Raw genomic sequence first — 18804 nt, 5'->3', positions numbered from 1 at the left:
AGAACACAGACTGTAAATGCTTTATAAAAAACCTCCACAGAGTACCTTTAAGTGAGCGCCACCTGGTTTGAATGTGATGTTGTTCTGATAGTGTTGAATCTGAAAATGTCATGAAGGCAAAAGCATGCTGGACAACTGGGCACTGGGACACCATTTGGATTACTTCTTTGATTTGACCAAAATTCCATTTTAGATACAACACCATTGTACAATGTTGCATCACTTCCTGTTTTCCGGTTATTCCCATGGTGAAGAGTAGGAGACGCCATGGGAAATAGGTTGTGTAAACATACAAATACACAGCGACTCGGACACAAGGACAATAAGTTCAGGCATGCTGGATCCATAGGGAAAATAAGAAACAGGAACAAAATGCCTTGCAATGATGTTTTAATGGAATTTTGAAAGATAACCTAGTGTGAACCATTCATTTATGAACATGTCTAGTGTAGAACTGTTTCAAATTCAAGGTAGTACACAGTCTTTTTGTTAGTTAAACATGCAATATACTGTTGAAATAGTAAACCAAACGTCCACTATGAAAATGTTTCAGCGAGTGTAAAGCTCAACTGTGATAGCGATGTAGGACAATGCAGCGTCTCATCACAAATAACAGGCTAGTCATTAGGCCTGGGCGATACAGCTTAAAAGTCGATCACAATAGTCAAATTTCGGTTGATATCGAGAATTATCGGTCAATATAGATAATTACTGATTGAGTAGATTGTGACTGATGTTGTGTACTCCAAAGGGTGGAAATGGCTAAAGTGATAAAATAAGTTGATTATGTTACAGGTCTTAATCAGGATGGTATTCCTGCACAGTTTACACAAAACTTGTGATAGTTGTCCACTAATTTGCGGTTGAGTCGTGGTGACAGCAGGCTAAGCAGACATCTCCTCACCCTCTGACAGTTGTCTGACTAAAAAAATTTAAAAACCTGCCACACTGGTGAGCTGACCTGTCCTTTTTTTTTTTTTATCTGCACTCATTTTGTCACTCTATGCTGTTTCTGTTGTTGTCACTTGTCACTTAATGCTGTTTTTCACATGTCGGTGGTGTAACCAAATGGCTGTAGCACATTCCATTATCAAAAGATATGAAAGGCTGTTAATGAGCTGAGGCATATTCGTTATAAAATTTGCTTTTAAGTGAAACTACTCAACATTTTATTGAACTACTACCTTATTGCTATTGATGACCCGTCTATTGCCGATACATATCGCTATCCTTTCATCGCCCAGGCCTACTGGTCTTTAGTCTTTTCTGTAACACAAATGATCAGCTAACTGAGGCTTGAAGCTTAGCCACTTAAAACCAAATGCCTGAAACACATACTGTACGTGACTGCACTTTATATACCTTAACAACCTATGCAAAGAGCGTAGAACCTCTTGAAGCACACATTTAAAAACCTCACCAACTGCAATCTAATACTCCCATACCTACCTCAACAAATCTGTAAGGGCAAAACTGCCGTGTTAATATCTAGCCTTTATTTTGATAGCTAAAAGTCTTGAAACAAGAACACAAACTTTTAAAAGGAGCATTTGACTATCGCTATGGTGCTGTTGAACAATGAAGCGTGTGTACACAGGGTAGGGAGGACCAGGTTTTAACAGAAAAAAACAAAACAAAAAAACAACAAATAAGCAAATACAAAACAAAAAAAATCATTGACATTTGTTCGGTAAAAACAGTAGGATAAATACACAATGAGTCCATATCATTCCATCTGTTTTTTTTTTTCCTTTTTTCTGGTTTAAAAGCTCAGTCACATTGGACCAATCAGTCAATACCCCACCAGGGGCTACAGAATATGCAGTGTTACTTAAAAAGAACATTCTACTAGAAAATGGTAGTAGCTATTGTACATAAAGGAGTTTAAGCCAGACACTCATAACCATGACCATAACAGTATGAAAGAGGGAGGCTTCATTTAAAAATTGCTACAGTCATTTTTTTTCCATCTCCTTTGTTCATTTTTTAAAATCTTTTCCTACAATCTTGCTCTCCTTTTTTTTTTCTTCTAAGCCATCTAACCCAACTGGAGAGAAAACGAACAACAGGTAAAGGGGGAGGGTTGCGGGGAAAAGGTGCATTCCAGGGGTAATAGGAGGGACTTATACATTACCTGCCAGAAAACTATCAGTCTTATCACATATGGTGGAGTAGTAGGGTGGCTGGCTGTCACCGGTCTCTCCACTTTCCTGGGGCCCAAGGTGCACTCTGGGCTCCATCGGATCAACCTCCTCCAGGTGGTCTGCTGCAATCTTTCCCCCAAACATGTAGTGGTGCTCATCTACACTGGACTGGTTGTCTCCTGGATGACCCAAAGGCATCAGGTCCACGTGCCTGCCCAGCAGGTCCTCTGCCTGGGCAGCAGCAGCGGCGGACGGCAGGGTCAGCTCCTTGATGAGGGAGGGGTCCTTGGCCTCCTCTGGCAGCTGTTCCTCATTTTCCAAGGAGAAGATCCCTGGGCTCTTTCCGCAGCTCTCTGCCATGGAGTGGGCGTTGGAGTTGGATGTGGTGCAGTCGAAGCCGTATGATGCCACAGAGTTGGCTGACTGGGGGGTGGCCCCGCCTCCGTCCTCTTCGCCCTCTCCAGCTGCGGTGTCAGCCGCTTCCTCATCCTCCTCGAGAGCGGTCAGACTACAGGTGGGAGTAGGGCTTTCGAATCCAGCACTCTCATCCATCATCACCGGTGCATCGGGGTCGTTTATTTGCATCTCGCCCTCTGTGTCACTGGCCTCATCACCTGAGGTGGAGGCGGAAGATGGGGCGGATGCTGGTGCAGTTGGGGGTCCTGTTCCAAGGACCTCGTCAGCAGGGAGCGTCTCAGCCTCCTCCTCTTCTCCATCGCCTTTCTCCAAATGAATACCCAGGTCCTGCTCCATGTCAGGCTGAACTGAAGCAGGCACCGGGGTCTGCTGCTTGTCAGAACGGGACTCCACCCCAGAGCTGCTGTCGTAGTCACGGAGTTCCTCTGGTGTGCTTGTCTCGCTGCTGCTGTGTGCAGCCAGAGCTGGGGCAGAGAGCAGGCCGTGAGCCTCTTCAGGGGCTGAAGTCTTCATCTCCTCATGGGCTGATGGATGCTGCTCCTCTGACTGAGGATCAAAAGATGGGGCACTGCTGTCCAAACGTGCCTGGGCAGGGGACAGGGTGGGTGTTTCAGATTCAACTGCACCATGGTCAGAGATGGGGCTGGGGGAGGACATGGAAAGCAGGGAAGCTGGTTGAGCCCAGGGATCAGAGAAGGGGTTGGTCTGGCCCCAGGAGGAGGTAGGGGGGACGCAAGGTGGAGGGCCAGAGCGATTGAGGTTGTCTAAACGCTCCTCCTCATTAAAGTCATCTTCATCTGCATTCCCACAGCTCTCTGTCACTCCTTCACTGTGCATCTCTACATCTTCATCCTCCTCTTCTTCACCCTGTTCTTGCTGCTGGAATGCTTTGTGATGCTCCTCTACTCTCTCTGAACTCAGGTCCATATCATCCACCCGCTCGTCTTCATCCTCGTCTTCTTCTTCCTCGTTGGCCAGGGTTTCCACGTTGGGAGACCCCATGAGGTTGCAGTCTCCCTCAGAGCCACGGAGGCTTGAGTCGACCAGAGCATCTGAGCTCTGGGTGCCTTCCAGTATTGCAGTGTGCTGGGTGCTGCTGAGGTCAGAAACTCCCTGCTGCCGACTGCTGGTGCAGCTGCTCATGTCCTCAGAGTCCATTCCGGACAGCAGATCATCACCATGCCAACCTGCGGAGCCGCCAAAGGCTGAGGACCTGACTTGGAACTCCTCGGAGGGCTGAGATGTGCTCATGTCTGTGCCCATGGATGAAGGCTGATGGCCGAGTCTCCGCTGTTCCTCATCTTCATCCTCATCCTCCTCATCGTCATCCTCATTTATCTCCTCATCAGCCTTTTCCACTGCCTCCTCCTGTTCGTGAGGGGAGATCAGCTGCCTGGAGGTGAAGTCATCCACAGGCGATGCACCCAACAAGTGAGGTTGTGCCATCATATCAAAAGCCTCTGCAGATGGAACTGTGGAGCCAGGCATAAATTGGTTCTGCTTTTGTTCCTCCTCCTCTTCCTCTTCCTCTTCCATTGTGTTCTGTGCCTCAGACTGTTCTTTATTCTCTGTTTCCTCTTCTGTCTGGAAGTTCATGCTCTGGGGAGTAAAGTCAAATGACGCCTCGATCTGGTTCTTGTCCCAGGGGTCGGACTGCATGTCCAGCAGAGAGGCAGCATTCTGTGGCTCTCTGACAGGTGAAATGTGGCCCGGTGGGGAACAAGGAGGAGACATGACTGTAGTTCCAAGGGAAGGAACTGAGTCATTGGCAGACTCCTCGAATTTGAAAAGGTCTGACTGAGCAGGCAGCTGAAAATTGGAGGCTGCCTCATGGACTGGCTCGGGAGATGCTTCCCGTACAGGTTCTGGTGTCAGTTCTCGTACAGGTTCTGGTGTCAGTTCTCGTACAGGTTCTGGTGTTGGTTCCCGTATTGGCTCTGGTGTTGGCTCTCGTATAGGTTCTGGTGTTGGTTCTCGAATGGGTTCTGGTGTTGGTTCCCGTATTGGTTCTGGTGTTGGTTCCCGTATTGGTTCTGGTGTTGGTTCCCGTATTGGTTCAGGTGTTGGTTCTCTTACAGGTTCTGGTGTTGCTTCTAATACGGGTGCAGAGACTGGTTCTTGATCTTGTACTACTTCAGTCTGGCTGGACATCAGTTCTGGTGCAGGAGACAGCTCCACAGCTGCTTCTGCAGGAGGTTCTGGTTCCTCTGGCCCAACGATGGCAGCAGCCGCAGTAGCGATAGCTGCAGCAGCAGCTACAGCAGCAGCTATTTCCTTTTCAGGTTCTGCAGCACCTGTAGCTTTGGGGCCACGTTTCACTGGAGTTGGAGTGCTGCTGCCCACAGTTTTCTTGGGGCTAGCGGTCTTGGTTGTAGCAGTTTTTGAGCTAGGAGTCTTGGAAGCATCCTTGGAAGGTGTCTTATTGTCTTGTGGTTTGGAGCGGTTGGGTGTCTTTGTGTCTGCAGCCTTACTAGCAGGAGGCTTTTTGGCGGTTACGTCTGATTTTGAGGCTGTTTTAGGGGCCTCAGGTTTCGCTGACTTTGTTGTAGAGGACACGCGAGTAAGGGGGGACTCTGCAGTCTTTTTGGATGCTGGTGTGGCTGGTTTGGTAACATCTGGGGGGAAAACACAGCACAGGAAACGGTTAAACATTAAACTATATTAGACACAACCTCTTGTAAAACGTGAACAATGTTGAACTCTTCGTAGTTACATGACACTGTACACAAATTAAAGATGTGGTATTTGGAGTTTAAATGGATCAGAGTTTAAGTAGAAAAATCTACAGAGTGGGGTGGAGTTTAGCCTCAATATCTGCACTCCATGACAGCAATGGAGTAAGATGTCACAAATCCACTTGAATAAATAGCATTATGAAGGCTTTTTACCTGAAACTATATTCTTCAGACAGTGTAGGCCTATTAATAGGATCCAGAACTATTTATACAAATTTTTTCCTTTTTCCTTTAAAGAAGTTGTACTCTCCCATGATCACAACAAATTACTGGACAAACAAATTGCTGGACAAATTTCTGCTCCTTGCTTATAAATGCATCCTGTTGAAATGTGTTAAAGATATCTCACCCACAGAAACATTCTGGTAGAGGAAGAGTTTCAGTATTTTGCCTCATGACAGGATAAGTGCAGTCCTTAGGGCTTATTTTTTAGGATTTGGAATCCCATCCTAGATTATTTACCATCACAGCTCAGGCATACTCTGTTGACAGGCCAGTACCTTTCAGAGTGGAAGCAAATTATGCCTAGTCCACATATAATATTACCTAATATTTCTGAGATAATTTTTTTTACCATTTTTCATTGATGAGTTAGAGGACAAAATACCTTTTTAATCATGTTTTATACTATCATATTTAAACACTGATGTTTAATGTTCTTCTTTTTCATTGGTTATATTAGTGTATTGCTGACTGTAATGACTGCTATGTCTTCACACAGCTGATTTGCTATGTAACACTATGAATCTTTGGTTCTGAAAATAATAATCATTACAGTATCTTTTTTGTTACCTTTTTTCACAGGGGTTGTGTTTTTGGATGTTTGTGATGCTGGAGCTTTGCCACCAGAGGGGGTAGTGGAGGTTGGTTTGGAGGCAGCAGTCTTGGCAGTTGTGGAGGAGGTTCTAGGGGGGGCAGGTTTGGGTGTAGCTGAAGAGCTCTTGGTTGTGCTGCTAGTGGGTGGCCGAGTTGATCCTGTGGCAGGACGAGGTGATGCTGCCGTGCCAGTTGGAGTCCTGAAGGAAATAAGACAAATAAAAGGTTGTGAAATACTGAAAGGTACTCGAACATAGATCTGGGGCACAAAAAATGCCTGTTAAATGACCATTTGCTTTTCAAATTATCATTATTTCTCCAGCTGTCTACTGTAGGCTTACTTGTACAATCATTCAACATCCCAATAACATAGATATACTTCAGTGAGCACAATTAGATGGTGATTTCCCTATTTAAAAAAAACACAAGGGATAAGGATTAACTGAGGGAGACACAAGTGTTCAAATCATCCAGCCATTCACAGCTAGGGGCAAACGTCAGGTCCCTTTCACCCCTGTGCTATAAGTGCCTCTGAATAGTTGTGACAGGGATCAAGATTCACTTCTTAGTCACTTCAACTGCCAAAGGATATAGATACAGCAAAGACACAAGCAAGATTGCTTGCATAAACAGTACAATGGTATGTCGGCATAAGGACAGGATAGACCAATCTTAATGGGTGGACAAGCAGCCAAGGTCCTGCCCTAAATAGCCTTTCAGATGTGGCATCAGCCCAAATCCAATCAGTACTTGTAAACAGGAGAGAACACATTACACCTACTTCTGAAGTCCTTACATTGGTTGGCTGACAGTTTTTGTATTGATTTAAATTAGTTTTACTTGTTTTAAAGCACTTCATAGTCTTTCATCTGTCTATCTGTCTGACATGTTTGCAATGTATGAACCGAGACGGCCCCTCAAGTCCTCTGGGAAGAGTCTTGAAGTTGTTCCAAAAACTTTTAGCAAGGCAGCTTTTAGTTTTGATGCTCCAAGCTGCCAGAACAGTCTGTCCGAGCTCCTCAAAGGAGCTTAAAGTGTTGATATCTTGACATGGAAACTTAAAACTGGCTTTCAATTAGAATGTGTTATGGTCATTATTTATTTTATTTATGTATTATGTGTTATGTATTCTATGGTACTAATACTTTAAAATGTTTTTATTTCCAAATGTTGTATTTATATCATGTTGTGTGCATTCTTATATTGGTGTTCTTATCATTTTGTTCCTTCAGTCATCTGTAAAGTATAAGGAATGGCACTGACCTGTATGAAACCTATGCAAATAAAGTTTGTTTGATTGATTGATTATAACAAACTATGAGAAAATAGTATTTCCTGAGGAATTTGCATTTACTAAATAAAAACTCAGTACTGTCTTCAGTGTATCAGCATCTGAAACACTGGTAACAACAGGCCCATGCCCAGCTCACTCTTCCACAACCCCGTGACAAACTCCCCTGAGGGGGGCTATGCAGTGAGTTTAGGAGGTAAATCACAACAGACCCCAGAGAGGCATCCCAATCCCAGTCAACCCTGTCCCTTAATTTTTTGTCTACACCCACTCCCCACTTGGGAATGACACTTGGGGCAGTATGCATCAGCCTGCCTGCTCTGGCAGTCTGCCTGGCCCAGAAGCTGGCTTCTATGTCACATCTGAGCAAAGTAACCTACATCTAGTAGTCCTGACAAGGCTGTGGTGTGCAATCTCCTGGGCCCACGCTACACTAACTGCCTGTTTCTAAATAAAGACTTGAGCTAGTACTGGCAGAAAGAGAACAGGGAGGTAGCGGGAGAGTGAAGATGGCTGGGACCATGTTAAACTTTAATACTGAAAGGAGAACAAAAATAACTTCTTCAAATCCCCCAGCTGGAACCATGGGCTGCGGTAAGAGCACAGTCATTGTGTGAGGGCACTGAAGTCGTGCATGCTATCCACAACCTGGCAAATGTAATGGAATATGGTTTGGTAACATGAAATAAGATTAAAGCCCGGCAGCAACGGGTGGCAACACAATAGGGGTGTGGTCATGTCAGAAGTTCAAACAAGCTTTTTCTGTTGATCCACATTATTATAATTGGCTTTGGGCTAGTGAAAGGTGTGTTACTGATACTGGGTTTGATGGATCATGTCAGTGCACTGATAAAAACCCTTCTGGCTATGCAAAACCACTAACAGACTCATCAGTGACACACTGAATCACTGCTAAGGTTGAAAAATGCTGATGAGGAATTTGCCATTAAACATGTTAGTGTTCTTGTGGCAAAACAAAGGCCTCTGATGATTCTGTAACAGAGATGGTACAAAAGACAGAGATCATCATCACTGATTATCAGCTGGCACAGTGGTGACATGGTGCACCAACCCTAAGCTGAACTGCTGTGCTGGTTAAGGAAGAATCGTTTTTAACAATAAATCACTGAAATCACTGTTAAGTCTGAGCCAAAAAAAAAAGTCTTTCTTCCCTCTTCTTCTCTACCACAAACCAAAATTGAGAGACAAGATGTGAGTTAGGTCTTAAGAATTTAAGCCTAAAACTGTTGAAAGTAGCCCATGAACAAGATGTTAAAAGGTGAAATGAGAATAAGATCTTGAAAAATGTTTTAGTCTGTGGTGCCTGAATTTGAAAGTAAAAGATAAGAAAAGAATTACAGGGAAAGGAGAATCGGGGGAATTAAGTGATAAAGAACCTGGCATTAGATGAAGCACACTGAGGAGATATTCAGAGAGAGCATTCACAATAATCTGTCTGTTAAAAGGAATATGGATAATCCAAAAAGGCAGGACTACTTCATAGAGCGCTGGAAATTAACCAGGCCACTGAGAAAGAAAGAGGAAAGACTGAGATAGAGACAAAGCAAGAGAGAAAGAGGGAGGGGGGGCAGATAATATTAATCTGATAACACATTATCTTATATTAATGTCTTCTTCTTGCTTATCAAAGAAGGCAGTCTGTACAGCTGAAAACCTACTGCATTATTTAAGGGACCAGGCCAGTAAAGTAAAATAAAATAATAAAGTAAAATAGTCTTGTGTTCTGAGATCAGAAGTTGTTTAACAACACGGCCATGGTGACAACATCTGAATAAAGTGATGCATTGATGCTTGAATTATTTCAAGCCTTGTTTTAGTCTGTAATTGAACTCATTGTCAGCTGAATGGCAGAGAAGATTATAAGAGTAATTATGATCTTTAAATGTTGTTAATTTTCATCTACATTTAACTAAATGGGCAGCTTGTGGGAATAAAAGCTGTGTTCATTGTTCAAATTGCACCACAAGCCAGGCTGAGAGGAACAACTCTATAAATTGGGGTTAAAGCAAATGCTGAACAGAAAGCCCAAAAAATGCACTGGAGCTGAAAAATCAGATACCTCTGATGTTAGCTGCTACAGGTGCACTGATGCACACAGGAAAATGATCAAGTTCACCTTAGCTGCCTGAGGATCATCAATAAAATTTTGGCTTTACTGCAACTGCACATTTCCTCAATCACTGGAGCTGAGACAGGAGTGTGTGTAAAAACATGGCTGCCTGCTGGTGCTGCTTTGTTACGATACAACAAGAGTCAGGCTGTGATTTAAATAATGAGATGAACCATGAAAGGGCCAAATGAGTAAGCAGGAGCTGAGCAACCATGGAGGCAGTCTTCCCTGCAGCAAAGGCAACAAACTACAGTGGGAAGACCGCCCTCCCCTCAAGACAAGCATCAAATTAAAGATGATGCTGAGTTAATTAAGCACCACAAATATGGAGGCAGGATCTTCATCCTGATTAATGTGGCCTCAGCCAACTCAGGAAGGATAAAGTCATGTTACTAGGGGCACTTAAACGAACCTGTTCAAAGCTAGGGAAGGGTATTGAGGACCAGTACCACATTGGTACTGGTTCCTGATTGGTCCATACCGAAATATTGATAAGCAGCTGGACAGACAATGCTGGTATGTTGTTAATGTTAATTTGTTCTAAAGGCTACTTTCAGGCATTGCAGCGATTATTATGTGGTGATGTGGCAGAATTTATTTGTTAGTTAAACAGCTGCTCATCCTTTGCTCAGGAGATGACCAAAGCCCTTAACCCCTGTTGCACGTCATGTTGGGACACTGTCCAAAAGTGCCCTTTCAAACATGCAACACATATCAGACACACAAATCATGAACAAAGGCATTAAAATGTGCGCTCACAAATATTATATGTATAGGCTTATACTGGTGAGTAGCTGCCTAACATGCAATATCATCAACACGTCCACTCACTCGCTCCAGACGTTTCCCTGTTCCCTCTGCTGCTCTATTCACACATGCAACTACCTGGACTTAGGAGCAAGGAAAAAGCAGGCATTTGTGTTAACACATGCAGCTCTAGATAATGGCAGAGTTGTAGTGCATGCATGAAAAAAAGTTTAAATGTGTTAATAATGGTAATTAATCCATTCTTAATGTATCTTTATAGGAAAATAGGAGCCACTTGGAACTCACAACATGCAAAGCAGAATGACAAGAAGAAAGCCCCTCCTTGCAGATCACAAAACAAAACATGTGGGAACACAAGAAAAGCTTTAAATTTATGAGGTTATTATAAAAATCATCTCTAAATGTGATTAGGGAGCAGAGGAGCAGAATTGTGTGTTGTAGAATAAAACATAAAGTACAATAAAAAATGTTCATTGTATCAGAAGAGACATCTCTATAATCTGTACAAAATATTAAGGACAGAATAATTATGTCAGTCCAGGTGCCTGTTCAAATATTTAATTAAATCTCCATAATAAATCACAAAGGAAGATAAGTACATACTGTGAAGTAAAATAGTAATTAGTTAATAAGTAATATCAGTAGAATATTTCTTTATATGTTCAACTTATGTTTGAAAATAGAATAGCCGTTGGTCTGGTATTGAGAAAAAATACTGCTTCCACAAAGGATTTTCTTCCAGTATTTATTACATGTGAACACACCCACAAACACACCCTTGCACACTCAAACCAGTCTCTCACTGAAACATATATGCCTCCTTCTGTTCCTCTTTCTGTCCCTCCCTTCAAATCCATTTGGTAATTGGCTCTGCGGCTGAACCTCTATAAAAACCGTGGCAGCGGAAGACTGCATCACAGAGTCACCGGCCACACCCGTAGCAAGACGGAAGATTTACAGCCTGCGCAACATGTCGTCTGCTTCATGCTGGACGGTAGAACAGCGTCTGGAGCGGGGACCCTGACTACTGCTCACCACACATGCCAGTGCTGGACCATTACATCAGCAGTAATTTGTTAGATCATGTATTCAATCCACTGCAATAAAAATTTATCATCCCTGAGGGACCATCAATGAGGAAAACAGCATGACTAATGTGGGAACATGGGTGGCTGAGTGGAGGGCAGCAAAGCCGCAGCAAATATGGAAAACCACCTGATCGCCCAGGAGCACACTCGTCCCACTTCCTTTATGCACAAAAAGGACTCAATACCCTTGCTCTGTCCTCTAATCTAGTGAAGGGCAATATTTCCCCATTTCACACAGAGATACCCTCTGGTTCTGTGCTTCTTTTTTCCACCTCTGCCTCCCTCTGTCATACACATACACACATTCATGCACATAACTCGCGCTCTCTGCATGCACTGCCCTCACACTCTGTCTGTATCTCTGGCAGCAGTGATGGGAGCTCAGCAGGGACACATGACTTATTCAGCCATGTAGCTTCCATACTCCACTGCCACCATTTTTGTTTTACTTCACTCTGCTGCATCCATAGACAGCAGGGCAGGCAGGAGGAGGCTGCACAGCGGCACGTGTGCACATACCCGTGTTTGGTGAAACCAGAACGTATACTGCCTCCCTTCCCCCTTTACCTCCACACATACAGAGGAATATACCAGCAAATGAACACATGCTCTGCATTTTAATTGCATGCTGCTCCTACTATGCAGGCATCCATGAACAGCACATATGTACACACACTGAGGCACATACATAGCAAATGCACAGCGTGTTACACTGTCCTGTTGGGCAGTTTGCATGCTGCATACCAGTCTCCAGTTATTAATGCATAACTGAACATGAATCATCTTAGCAGCTGCCCAAGAAAGCCAAAAAAAACATATATATTTTTTTTTTTTCCCATTTACGCGTTATAATTTGACAAGCAGCAAAGCAGTAGTCGAACCCACGGCCGCTGCAGAGGACTCACAGCCTCAGTACATGGAGCACATGCTCTACTAAATGAGGTACCAAGCAGCCAATCAGTACATATTCTTGCACATAAGTTACACATAGACATGATAATTTCTACTTTCTCCATTGGCACATTAATCAGGCTCAAATGTTTCCCGTCACAACTTCCGTGCTGTAGGCAATCAGCTTCATACAGCAGGTGCACACAAATGCAGACACATGCTTCACTTTATACACACCATCATCTTCACTTTAGTTGTTATACACAATTCACTACGCAGTCATAAATAGGGATTTAACAATATAAAGTATCGCAATAAAAAATGTCTCCATACTGAACTTGAACGTGTTATTACATGGTTAATTATTTTATTTTTTTAATTTTTATGACTGCTGCATTGTTTTTGTTTTGTAATCGTACATACATAATTCAAACATTCATCCATTCATTTACTGTCCATAACCATTTCCTCTCCTGAAAGGCTGCGGGTAATTCAAACATTCACTGTCAAAAGCATTTAGGCCTCAGTGGACAGTTTTATGGACAGTTGGAACACACTGTGTGGAAAGGGGGCTGATTTCCTGGGTTGTGAAATGCTGTGAAAACTAGACTCATCTAGAAAATCTTTCTTACAACTAATAAAATTCTTTATATACACAATTCAAACCAGTCGGAAGTATGTTTTCAAAGAACAAATGAGAATGAGCTATAATGTAATAATAAGAGTGACAGACAGCAACAACTTAAAAGTAAATTTAATTTGGCTAAAACCTTGAGCTGAACAGGAGAAATGAAACACTTGTGAGTGGCCTTAAATTAGATTGATGTCACTTAGTGAACCTGCATTTGCTCTGCACTTTATTTGTCCGATAACTGGAACCTGCTGTAGATGGAATTAAATCAATTGAGCCTTAGAGTAAATTGAGAGACTCACTGCTGGTGTGTATGCATGTGTATGTGTGTGTATGTGTGACAGCAACAGGGGAAGCAGGGTGTGTCTGTGGCAGTTAATGTATCCGTCAAGCTCTCTACCACTCTGCTGATAGCAGAGCTGAATTAAGGATTGAGTGAGGTAGCAAAAGGGCAAAATCCAATTAACATAGAGATTTATGGTCCTCTCAAAGCACATCACATATAGAAATGTTGACGTGCGCGCACACACACACACACACACACACACACACACACACACACTTATCAAAATATGCCTCCAGGGGTATGGTGCTGTCAGAGGAGCCTATCGTCAGTAATGGTTAGACCTCTCTCGTGGGGATTCATATGTGGGTCTACTGCAGCTCAATTCTTCTCTGGGTTATACATCCTCTATACGTAAACCATTTTACTGACTCACTAACAACACAAAATACCACATCCAAAATGCAATCTAATCTTAACCTTTTTACATTATTAGCCTTAGCTAGCTTTCAGCTTGGCCTTTTGACAAATTTGCCCTACCTATGAAGCTCATCAGTCTTTTTGTTTCAAAATCCGACTGGTCAGTTGATGAGTCTACTTTAAGTAAATCAGGGTCTGCATGGGATCACTAGCTAGGCTTTGTCTAATACAGCTCATGGTCCCACACAGGCTTCACTTGTCAAAAGGTAGGCTCTCTTCAATGTATGGCTATTGGGGCTTTCTTAAATATTAACAAATTTAGATCGAAACTGCATTATCGCTTACTGAAATTCTCACATCGCAGGAGGCAGTACATTTGTTAAAGGCAAAATGTTTGTCTAAATACCATTCCAAATGAAATATTGTTGTGCAGCAGACGTGTCCTGGCCTGCAAATCAAATTCTACAGACTTAGGGGAACATCTTTGTTTAGTACAGATCCCCGCAAAAATCACACCAAAATCATATAAGAGATAATAAGATATCTTCAAATCGTTCAGGCATATTTTGTAGTGTGATATTTTATATTCAAAGAGAAATAAAGATTTATGTTCCAGGAAGAAATGGGTTAATATGATGAATGAATGACATTACCATGACAGTTCACAAAAGTCGCACAAAGAGCATTTTGTACTACAGTGGTGATTACCTAATGTACCCTTGTGTATCCTAATACTTTTTAATGAGATGTTTGCACATCCGACATTGTATAAAGCTGTAATCTGAGCGTAATCTCCACAATCCAACTGCTACCCGCGGCATGTGGAGTGTGGAGGGGGAAGGGACGTGAGACATCTTCACGTGAAACACCTTACTGTCAGGTGGAAGAAAGTGACTGGCAGCTTGGGGTGTGTCATGTTAATCTACTGTCAATGACTAAATAGAAAAGAAAACATGCCATTAAGACATATTCTGAAAGCTTCTCTTGGCTTTTGTGTTATAAATGTAAGTTCTGCCTCTTGTGTTGTAGAGCAAAACAATGCTGGATTTCTGAGATCAGTACTTATTTTCAGATTTAGCAGTTTCTTAAAAATCTGGTAACAATATATTGGCAGATATGAATTTTCCCACATCAATATTTTTGATAAGGATCCTATATCACAGAGAGATCTCTCTATGTAATGGAAACACGGTTCATAATTTACTTGTACCTCTATAAACATATATCAGTACATATTTTAACATAACTGTGATAATGCTCATAACTGTGTTAATTTTGGTCACTATAATAGTGATATGAATTTTTTATACTGTTTAATCTACAGCTCCTGCCTCAAGATTTCCACAGCAAAATCTGCGTACCTGCACATCTAAAGCTTACTAAGCACTTTATTTTTAATATATAAAATGGCAAACTGTCAATTGTACATCAGCTGTTCTGGTGGGACGATGTTAATTACGTTGGACAGAGTCAGAGCCTGTAGATTCATTTATCTGTCAGACCTGAGAGTGGCATCAAACAATACTATCAGCAAGAAAACAAATGATACTATCCCTTTAAGCATCTTCCTGGGATTGCTTGCAGTTTATGGATGTTCTCACAGTTTCTACGTTATAGTAAGTTTAGTATATATAGCCCAATCTGTTTGACGCAAGTGTTTCTGACTGAACAATGTGCCTACACACAGACATACCGACATGGTGACATAAAACATCATACCATACACCATGGTGGCAAACAGTAAGGAAGAAAGAGGCTATTGCTCTAACAAATAAACAATGGAGAGGAGGCAGCGGGATAGGCCCCTGTTAAAAGAACAGTCAGACTCCCAAAGGCTCTGTCTGATCATGATCACTGGTTTAGACAAAGGCCTCCTTCAGCCTCTTCTCCTGGTATTTTGCCAAGTCACCTCAGGACCCAACACCATGCACACAGTGTGACTCAGGTGAAGAGCACATGTCGGCCTGATTGCACACAAACATTCACAACACATGCTGGAATATAGAAATACACACAAGCACTCACTCTAAAGAAACAGAAACAGAAACATAAAGAACATTCTCTAGTTCTCAGCTAACTCTCCCAACTGGCCCTCCTCCTCTCTCTAAAATCTCACTCCTCCCCAAAACTTGTTTCATTAATAATGCTGCTGTATAATGCTTGCTATGGTGAAACCCTGTGAGGCATTCCTCCAAGGCTTGTTCTGACATTGGCTGGTTGCTGGCCTACTTATACCCGGCCTTTCCAAGCCTCTATGTGGGGGATCATTGTCCCTCATTCCTCCAGGGTGTTTTTTTCTTAAACAGGGTCTTCTTTGAACCTGTAGCCAAGTGAAGCCTTTTGAACCAACTGCTTGTAACTTGGAACTGAGGAGCTTTACAATGCTGAACTTATTCCCTACAGTTCTTATCTATATGGCAATTTATTCGTATTTGCTACTGTTCTGGAGCGAATCTGCTGATTTGCTCCATTGGAAAGGCTTTTAATAAAAAGGAACTCACTTATTTTTGCCTGAAGGATGTCTGAGAAGAGAGCCACTTATAGGCAGCTGTCTGTGCTTTCTTCAAATCTCTTTCAGGTACTTGTGTGTTTGTACATGTACATAGACACACACTCTGGTGAGGGAGAGGCTTCAATTCTACACAGATGTCACACCTACCTGGTTGTCTTGGAAACAGCGGGCTTGGGCGAGGCAGTAGAGCTAGGTTTGGTGGGAGTTGCAGAGGCAGCCTTGGGAGCTGGAGGATAGGAAATGGCAACACGTGAAAAACAATAAGAACATAAAACCACATGTGCTCACCCTTTCATGCATATATTCACCCTGCTCTGTGGAAACAAACAAATGGGTGCAACCTGAAAGGGACAAAACTCATGCCCAAACTTCTATTCATTTTGGGCTCATATCTTATTTCATTTAATTTCTTAAGGCACTAGTTTGAGGAACATGTACAGTAAATTGTAGCAATTTAAGTATATTATTTGCTGCTTTTACATGCCGTAAGGAATAATGCTGCTGAAATAAAACTCAGAAAGACTGACATAGGATTTGCATTTCTATGAAGTATCAGTCATAAAATACAGGCTATAGAATTGTATAATTCAACTTTTTCACATGGTCTAGTTTTAAAAAGCAAACAAAATACATAACAAACAAAACATATTGTCATATAAAATCATAATACTTAATATTCAAGTATTATGAGTATCAGCCCAGCCCCTTAGAATAAAACAGTTTATAGTAACATATATCACAGATATAGGTCAGGCAGATAGATCTGTCATAAATATCTCATACGGATTTAGGGCAAATGCATTTCTAGATCAGCAGCAGCTACTCTGGCATGTCTAATATGTGTGCTGAATCCATCCTATGTGCATCTGTCCGCATGTCATCACATTACAATGAACGCTCCTCATTAGAGTTGGAGCTGTGAAAACATTTCATGCTAGACTGACTGTGGAACAGCCTACATTCTAAACCACACTGTTTTTGCACTTATTTCAACTTTTTGATGACATTTTCACTAACCTGGGGGCTTTTTAGCAGCCGCTGTGGTTGTGCTGGTTTTGACACCATTTGCCGTTGAGGATGGTGTCTTCTTGGCTGCTGTTCCGGTCATTGACTTGGCGCCATTGGTGGTGGAGGTAGCCCCTGTGGCTTTCTTCTCATCCACTTTGCTCTTGGAAGCTGGGGCACCAGCCGGGCCTGTTGGTTTTTTGGTAGAAGCTGTGGTCGAGCTGGTCTTTTTGACCGCAGCAGGTGGGGCATTCTTAGCCACTCCATTGGTCTGGGGCTTAGACGTGCCATTTGAGAGGCGACTCTGGGTGTTGGGCCGGGATCCAGAAGTGGTCTTGGTTGAGTTGGTGGCACCAGGTTTTGTCTTGGCTGTGGCCTTGTTGGTCGTCTTAGCTTTGGAGTCTCCTGTAGTCTTGTTGTTGGTCTTGGCAGCTGGGGCTTCCTTGACCTTGTCTGTCTTGGTTTCCACTTGGCCCGTCTCTGCTGCAGGTTGCTGTGATGTCTCCTCCTCCACTGGACTGGCTGCCTGGTTAGGCTCCTGTCCTGCAGCTGGTGCTGCCTCATTTACCGGATTGGATTCCAATGTTTCCATTGGCTCCATTGCTGCCGTGACAACCCCATCCGGCTTCATCTCTCCTTGAGTGGTAGTGGTCCGTCTTTGCAGGGCAAGGCTGATGAACTTAAATCTCACAGGATGGCCACAGGTCTAGAGGCTTTCTGGAGATAGCAAGGTCTGGTCTGGAGAAAGACAGGATGAAATACAACACAACACAGTTAGTCAACAGCAAGACTGGACATGAAAAGCAGCTTGTTGTCTCTTTTATCAGTAGACAGAGCCCCAGGAATGCTGTTGGGAGTCAGATAAAGTGACGTCTCGGACCTTCTTACAGCTTCAATATCACACACAAACATGCAGAGAAATACTTTATGCAAGTGACGAAGAGTTTAACTGATGGAATGGAACAGAATGTGCCATAAAACTGCAAGAGAGACAGGGATGGGTGACAGGACAAATATATCAGCTATCATTAATTGCTAGGTTCATTACTTTTTTTTTTTTTTTTTTTACTTTTTTCATTTTGTTTTGCTACTTTATGTTTACTCTCAGTCAATACCACACAACACGTACTGAGCCAAAGAATGAGTGAGAGGAGTCTGTAGAGCCAGAATAGTTTCACATCTAACACATCCAACTGAGTTGGTGATTGATGGCACAGTAGAAAGACTTATTAATACTGTTGGCTGAGTTTTATTTTGTTTCTGTCTGTCAAGTTTGGAAAAAGCATGCTTTTTACAATAAGTTAACAAGGCAATTAAAGCTCATGTTAGATCGATAAAAGAAAGAAACTAAAATTCAAAAGGTGTTCGGTTATATTTCTCTGTTTAATAAGGAAAACAGACGTAAGAATATTTCCTTTCTAGACCTTTTGTGAATTTATTTTCTTTATTTATTGGATGTTGAAATGTAACACATCTCCCAGCTGACAGTGGCTGGTGGGGAAAAAAACATATCACAGGAAACCTCAGGACAGACAATTAGACCAACACATTTTATGATCAGTTGGATGTATGTACTGTCTTGGGGACCACAGGAGGAGGGGCAGAGAGAGGACATGTCTACTGCAGAAACAACACATTCTACTAATAGCCTTCTTTAATTTCAATGCCAACT

The 18804-nt window shown here is 42.6% G+C and overlaps 1 protein-coding gene across 1 annotated transcript in view; it reads right to left on the bottom strand.

Moving 5' to 3' along the window:
* Nucleotides 1-373: 373 nt before the first annotated feature.
* prr36b (proline rich 36b) overlaps nt 374-18804 on the bottom strand; it is a 35993-nt gene continuing 17562 nt past the window's right edge. The window contains exons 2-5 of the mRNA XM_084743692.1: nt 17145-17870; nt 16275-16353; nt 6089-6312; nt 374-5176 (exon numbers count right to left, since the gene is read on the bottom strand). Of these exons, the coding sequence (XP_084599818.1) occupies nt 2124-5176; nt 6089-6312; nt 16275-16353; nt 17145-17763 (3975 nt within the window). The 5' untranslated portion in view covers nt 17764-17870 and the 3' untranslated portion in view covers nt 374-2123. The remainder of the gene's footprint in view (nt 5177-6088; nt 6313-16274; nt 16354-17144; nt 17871-18804) is intronic.

Source organism: Lutjanus erythropterus, chromosome 19 (assembly GCF_056507025.1).
Source record: "Lutjanus erythropterus isolate fLutEry1 chromosome 19, fLutEry1.hap2, whole genome shotgun sequence".
Taxonomy (NCBI): Eukaryota; Metazoa; Chordata; class Actinopteri; order Lutjaniformes; family Lutjanidae; genus Lutjanus; species Lutjanus erythropterus.
This window is presented reverse-complemented; position numbering and strand designations above follow the sequence as displayed.